We start from the raw sequence: 7,634 nt of genomic DNA, 5'->3' as shown, positions 1-7,634 counted from the left end.
AAAGATACACAAATCATTATTAAAGCTGACTCTGATATTTTATTGTATTTCTGGTCAACTTAAAAGTGTGGTTAAGTTTAAATTAATGTGAAGGAAGAAAATTTACAAAGTCGGACACAACTTTTTTTCAGCAACATTAAAATGTGAGTTTGGCATTTGAACTCATAGCTTATAATTTATTGCAGGTTAAACTGACATTATTTTACTTTTCCATGCCATCATTTTAGCTCTTTACGTATAAAAGAATGACTTCAGGGAGTAAATTATAGGAGATAATAAAGGACTAAATGACTGGATGTATGAATGCACTGAAAACAAAACATGGCATAAATATGAATACATAAAGATATAAATATATAATTAAAATAAAAATTAACTATATTGGTAGCGATTAAGGGCAGAATTGAATTGATTTCTTGTTTTATTTCTGCAGTACCACACATCCACTCATTTTAGGTTTAGGTTTTATCTAATTTATCTATTCAGTGTCTGCAGACAATATGTGTTTTTGCACTTACTGTAGTTCTTATTCAAAATGAGTTAAAATGGGTTAGGTATAAATTAGGAGGCATTCAAATATTTTTTTTAATGGATCAACATTTCTTTGTGTCAAACAGAATCAAATAAGCCAATGAACATATAAGGAATGACCTAAAATCACTGGAGACACGCGATTTTTTGGAAATTAGGTTTTTTTTTTTTTGCTTAAGCTGAATGGTTTAACAGAAGAAGAAATGAGCTGCAGTGAGGATACAGTAGAGTCTAAATGGAGAGGTGTCAGGAGACTCTATCAGCAGGCAGATAAGCAGCGAAACTCTGCTTTTCCTAAAATGGACTTTAACACCCAAAGGTCCTGAATCTGCCCTCATGGTGCATTCACATCCCGGGACAAATTTAGTGAGGTTGTTTTTTCTTTTCAGCAGCTATGTCCTAATTTGGTCCCCAGGGAACCTTTATAAACTCCTGTGAGTGTGAACAGACTGCAGTTCTTCATCAGCGTCAGCAGGTAAACACCCTCTCTTCTCTGTTTTTTCTGTCTTCTGACTGTCAAGGACTTCCACCCTCAACCATGGGTGATGCCCTGATGGCCGAGTTTGGGAAGGCTGCTCCCTACCTGAGGAAGTCAGACAAGGAGCGTCTGGAGGCTCAGACAAGACCTTTTGATATCAAAGTTGAATGTTTTGTAGTTGACGATAAAGAGGAATATGTGAAGGGACAAATCCAGAGCAAAGATGGAGGGAAGGTGACTGTCAGGAAGGATGATGGAACAACGGTGACAGTAAAGGACTCCGATGTTCACCCCCAGAACCCGCCGAAGTTCGATAAAATTGAAGACATGGCAATGTTCACATTTCTCCATGAGCCTGCTGTGCTGTTTAACCTCAAAGAGCGTTATGCAGCTTGGATGATCTACACCTATTCTGGGCTTTTTTGCGTCACTGTTAACCCCTACAAGTGGCTCCCTGTCTACGACGCTGAGGTGGTGTCAGCCTACAGGGGAAAGAAGAGAAGTGAGGCTCCTCCTCATATTTTCTCAATCTCTGATAATGCCTACCAGTACATGCTAACTGACAGGGAGAACCAGTCTGTCCTTATCACTGGAGAATCCGGAGCAGGAAAGACTGTGAACACCAAAAGAGTCATCCAGTACTTTGCCAGCATTGCTGCAGTCGGGGGAGGAGGCAAAAAAGACACCAGCAAGGGGACACTGGAGGATCAAATCATCCAGGCGAATCCAGCGCTGGAGGCATTTGGCAACGCCAAAACAGTAAGAAATGACAACTCATCTCGGTTTGGAAAATTCATCCGAATTCATTTTGGCACCAGTGGCAAATTGTCATCTGCTGACATCGAGACATACCTGCTGGAGAAGTCACGTGTCACCTTTCAGCTCAAGGCTGAGAGGAACTATCACATCTTCTACCAGATTCTGTCCAATCAGAAGCCAGAGCTGCTGGACATGTTGCTCATTACTAACAACCCATATGACTACTCCTACATCTCCCAAGGAGAGGTAATAGTCGCCTCCATCAATGATGCAGAGGAACTGATGGCTACTGACAGTGCCTTCGATGTGCTCGGCTTCACTTCAGAGGAGAAGATGGGCGTCTATAAGTTGACGGGTGCCATCATGCACTACGGAAACATGAAATTCAAACAGAAGCAGCGAGAGGAGCAGGCTGAACCTGACGGGACAGAGGCGGCAGATAAATCAGCTTACTTAATGGGGCTGAATTCCGCTGACCTCATCAAAGGGCTGTGCCATCCCAGAGTCAAGGTAGGGAATGAATATGTCACCAAAGGTCAAAGTGTGGACCAAGTATACTACTCCATCGGTGCTCTGGCTAAGTCAGTGTATGAGAAGATGTTCAACTGGATGGTGGTGAGAATCAACCAGTCACTGGACACTAAACAGCACCGTCAGTACTTCATAGGAGTGCTGGACATCGCTGGATTTGAGATCTTTGATTTCAACACATTTGAGCAACTGTGCATCAACTTCACCAATGAGAAACTGCAACAGTTTTTCAACCATCACATGTTTGTTCTTGAGCAAGAAGAATACAAAAAAGAAGGAATCGACTGGGAGTTCATTGACTTTGGGATGGATTTGCAGGCCTGTATTGACCTGATTGAGAAGCCTCTGGGCATCATGTCAATATTAGAAGAGGAATGCATGTTTCCTAAAGCCAGTGACCAGACCTTCAAGTCAAAGCTCTATGACAATCACCTGGGCAAAAACAAAATGTTTGAGAAGCCGAGGGCAGCAAAAGGAAAAGCAGAGGCACATTTTGCCCTGGTTCACTATGCTGGCACGGTGGACTACAACATCACCGGCTGGCTGGTCAAAAACAAAGACCCCTTGAATGAAACTGTGGTTGGTCTTTTTCAGAAATCCTCTCTTAAACTTCTTAGTCTGCTATTTTCAAGCTATTCTGGAGCTGATAGTGGAGACAAAGGAGGTGGCAAAGGAGCCAAGAAGAAAGGCTCCTCATTTCAGACAGTGTCTGCTCTTCACAGGGAAAACTTGAGCAAGCTGATGAATAATCTGAAGACTACTCATCCCCACTTTGTCCGCTGTCTGATTCCTAATGAGAAGAAAACTCCAGGAGTCATGGACAACTGCCTTGTGATGCACCAGCTGCGGTGTAATGGTGTCCTAGAAGGGATCAGGATCTGCAGGAAGGGTTTCCCAAACAGGGTCCTTTATGGTGACTTTAAGCAGCGCTACAGGATCCTGAATGCTTCTGCCATCCCAGAAGGTCAGTTCATTGACTGCAAAAAAAGTGCTGAAAAGTTGCTGGGGTCCCTGGACATTGACCACACTCAGTACAAGTTTGGCCACACAAAGGTTTTCTTTAAAGCCGGTCTGCTAGGAACTCTGGAGGAGATGCGAGATGAGCAGCTCTCTCGAATCATCACCAGGATCCAAGCCAATGCTCGTGCCATTCTTATGAGGGCACAGTTTGCTAAGCTTGTGGAACGTAGGGATGCTCTAATGGTCATCCAGTGGAACCTTCGGTCTTTTCTGGGTGTGAAGAACTGGCCATGGATGAAGCTCTTCTTTAAAATTAAACCTCTGCTAAAGAGTGCTGAGTCTGAGAAGGAGATGGCCAACATGAAGGATGAATTCAACAAGTTGAAAGAAGCTCTGGAGAAATCAGAAGCAAGACGGAAGGAACTAGAGGAGAAAATAGTGACTCTTCTCCAAGAGAAGAATGATCTGACTCTTCAAATTCAATCTGAACAGGACACTTTAACAGATGCAGAAGAACGCTGTGAACAGCTTATAAAAAGCAAAATTCAGCTGGAGGCCAAGCTGAAAGAGATGGCTGAAAGACTGGAGGATGAAGAGGAGCTGAACGCTGATCTTACAGCAAAGAAACGAAAGCTTGAAGATGAATGCTCTGAGCTGAAGAAGGATATAGATGACCTCGAGCTAACTTTAGCCAAGGTGGAAAAAGAGAAACATGCTACAGAGAATAAGGTGAAAAACCTAACAGAGGAGATGGCTTCTCAGGATGAGAACATCATGAAGCTGACCAAAGAGAAGAAGGCACTTCAGGAAGCTCACCAGCAGACACTGGATGACCTGCAGAGTGAAGAAGATAAAGCCAACAGCTTGACAAAAGCCAAAGCTAAACTAGAGCAACAGGTGGATGATCTGGAGGGCTCACTGGAGCAAGAGAAAAAAGTCAGAATGGACCTTGAGCGCTCAAAGAGGAAGCTTGAAGGAGACGTGAAACTGACCCAGGAGAGCTTGATGGACTTGGAGAATGACAAGCAACAGCTCGAGGAAAAACTGAAGAAAAAAGACTTTGAGATCACCCAAGTAACTTCAAGACTCGAAGATGAGCAGGTTGCTTCGGTTCAGCTACAGAAGAAGCTGAAAGAAAACCAGGCAAGAATTGAGGAGCTTGAGGAAGAGCTGGATGCTGAGCGTGCAGCCCGGGCCAAAGTGGAGAAGCAGCGCTCCGATCTTTCCGAGAGCTGGAGGACATCAGCGAACGTCTGGAGGAAGCTGGTGGAGCCACATCAGCTCAGGTGGAACTGAATAAGAAGAGAGATGCTGAATTTCAGAAGCTGCGCAGAGAACTGGAGGAATCCACCCTCCAACACGAGTCTATTGCTGCATCTCTGAGAAAGAAACATGCCGACAGTGTTGCTGAACTGGGAGAACAGATCGATAATCTGCAACGTGTAAAGCAGAAACTTGAGAAGGAAAAGAGTGAGCTGAAGCTGGAGCTGGATGACTTGTCTTCTAACATGGAGAGTGTGGTGAAGACCAAGTCAAACATTGAGAAGATGTGCCGCACAATGGAAGACAACATGAATGAGTACAAGTGTAAATATGAAGAGGCTCAACGGAGCATCAATGACTTGACAACCCAGAGAGCCAAGCTTCTCACAGAGAATGGTGAGTTTGGACGCCAGCTGGAGGAAAAAGAGTGTCTGATATCACAACTAACCAGAGGAAAGAACTCCTACAACCAGCAGGTTGAAGATCTACGCAGACAGCTGGAGGAAGAAGTGAAGGCCAAGAATGCCCTCGCCCATGCTGTTCAGTCTGCCCGTCATGACTGTGATCTGCTCCGAGAGCAGTTCGAAGAAGAGCAGGAAGCCAAAGCTGAGCTGCAAAGAGCCCTGTCCAAGTCCAACACTGAGGTTGCAGCATGGAGGACTAAATATGAAACTGATGGGATCCAAAGAACAGAGGAGCTGGAAGAAGCAAAGAAGAAGCTGGTTCAGAGACTGCAGGAGGCCGAGGAAGCCATCGAGGCTGTGAACGCAAAGTGTTCATCTCTCGAGAAGACCAAACACCGCCTTCAAAATGAGATTGAAGACCTGATGCTGGACCTTGAGAGATCTAATGCAGCATCTGCAGCACTAGACAAAAAACAAAGAACCTTTGACAAAGTCTTGGTAGAGTGGAAGCAAAAGTTTGAAGAGTCACAATGTGAATTAGAGGCCTCCCAGAAGGAGGCTCGGTCTCTGAGCACTGAACTTTTCAAACTGAGGAATGCTTATGAGGAATCACTGGATCAACTTGAGACCATGAAGAGAGAGAACAAGAACCTCCAAGAGGAGATCTCTGACCTTACTGATCAGCTTGGAGAAGGCGGACGGAGTGCACATGAACTTGAAAAGATCAGAAAGCAGCTTGAACAAGAAAAGGCTGAGCTCCAGTCAGCTCTGGAGGAGGCAGAAGGTTCTTTAGAACACGAAGAAAGCAAGATCCTCCGAGCCCAGCTAGAGTTCAACCAAGTGAAGGCTGACATGGAGCGCAAAGTGGCTGAGAAAGATGAGGAAATGGAGCAGGCCAAAAGGAACTACCAACGGATGCTCGATTCTCTTCAGTCTTCTTTGGAATCTGAGACCAGGAGCCGAAATGAGGCCCTTAGAGTGAAGAAGAAGATGGAGGGTGACCTGAATGAAATGGAGATCCAGCTGAGCCAAGCTAACAGGCAAGCAGCTGATGCCCAGAAACAGCTCAAGACCCTGCAGGCGTTCCTAAAGGACACTCAGCTCCAGCTGGACGATAGCCAACACGGCAATGATGATCTGAGAGAAAACATCGGTCTGCTTGAACGGCGTAACAACCTGATCCAGGCTGAGCTGGAAGAAGTGAGGGCCGCTCTTGAACAGACGGAGAGAAGTCGGAAACTGGCTGAACAGGAGCTGACTGATGCAACAGAGCGGATGCAGCTCCTCCACTCCCAAAATACCAGTCTGATCAACCAGAAGAAGAAACACGAAACTGACCTCCTCCACCTGCAGAATGAGATGGAGGAGGCTATACAGGAGAATCGCAATGCTGAGGAGAAAGCAAAGAAGGCCATCACAGATGCAGCCATGATGGCTGAGGAGTTGAAGAAGGAGCAGGACACCAGCGCACATCTGGAGCGCATGAAGAAAAACATGGAGCAGACCATCAAAGACCTGCAGCATCGTCTGGACGAGGCTGAGCAGATCGCTATGAAGGGCGGCAGAAAGCAGCTCCAGAAACTGGAGGCTCGCATCAGAGAGCTGGAGAATGAGCTAGAGATAGAGCAAAAGAGAGGAACAGAGTCCATTAAGGGGGTTCGCAAGTATGAACGGCGAATCAAAGAGCTCACCTACCAGACTGAGGAAGACCGCAAGAACATGGCTCGCCTTCAAGACCTGGTGGACAAGCTGCAGCTCAAGGTCAAGTCCTACAAACATGCAGCTGAGGAGGCAGAGGAGGCAGCCAACAGCAACATGGCTAAACTCCGCAAGCTGCAGCACGAGCTGGAGGAAGCTGAGGAGAGGGCCGACATAGCTGAGTCACAAGTGAATAAGCTGAGGGCGAAGACCAGGGACGGAGCCTCCAAGAAGGGCCTGGATGAGTGACAAGATCCCAGAAAGTCAACGTCACAAGTGAGTTCATGTGCACTAAACTGTGATCACCAACAAACAAACTTCTGGAACATTAACAGCATATTTCTGATGTTTTAACGGTTTAAGATGGTAAAACAAATTACAAATGACAACAACAAAACTTAACTTACTAGCTTTTATTTTAATTATGAACCAAATTGAAAGTCTTGTTGCAAATGCTAAGCGGTCTGCGTACTTAAGGTGTGACAAAGTTTGGTCTCAGTTTATGACAAATTAAACAGCAACCTGTGATGAAGGTCGTGATGTGTCATTAAAAGCAAAAAATAATAATGAAAAAATGTAATTAAAATAAAACAACTGCATCCTTTATATTTAAACATGGGCAAAGAAAGACCTTGATGATGATAGCATCTAAGTGTATGTTTTTTTGTTGTTCTGTGCTTCTCTTTAATATCCAGGACTCTGTTTTTATTGACAGGTGTTCCTATTGCTGGATGTTTGATCCCAAAGCTGCCGTCAAACCTGAAACCAACAGCAACACGTGTTTTATCACCATTACAAGCAACTAATTATTCCACTTACCATTTGAAACTGGGTAGTCTGAGTGTTCAAGAAAAACTATTCTCACCTGTTTTGACCAACCCTGCCTGTCTGGGTTTGTTTACTTTTGGTTTTAAGTCACTTTCTGGTTAGGTTTAAACACCAAAACTGCACTGTGAAGTTTAAGAAAATGTCATGCTTGTTTGGACACTTTTACATGTTCGAAGCTTGGT

General features: G+C 44.9%; 1 protein-coding gene across 1 annotated transcript; it reads left to right on the top strand.

Moving 5' to 3' along the window:
* The first annotated feature begins 1,069 nt into the window (after nucleotides 1–1,069).
* Nucleotides 1,070–6,873, top strand: myh6 (myosin, heavy chain 6, cardiac muscle, alpha). The gene is given in 2 exon segments (XM_051960789.1): nucleotides 1,070–4,481; nucleotides 4,484–6,873. Coding segments are annotated over 2 exon segments (5,802 nt in total).
* Nucleotides 6,874–7,634: the final 761 nt, after the last annotated feature.

This window comes from Acanthochromis polyacanthus, chromosome 16 (genome assembly GCF_021347895.1).
Source record: "Acanthochromis polyacanthus isolate Apoly-LR-REF ecotype Palm Island chromosome 16, KAUST_Apoly_ChrSc, whole genome shotgun sequence".
Lineage (NCBI taxonomy): Eukaryota > Metazoa > Chordata > Actinopteri > Pomacentridae > Acanthochromis > Acanthochromis polyacanthus.
Note: the sequence above shows the minus strand (reverse complement) of the source record. Positions and strands in the feature narration are given on the sequence as shown.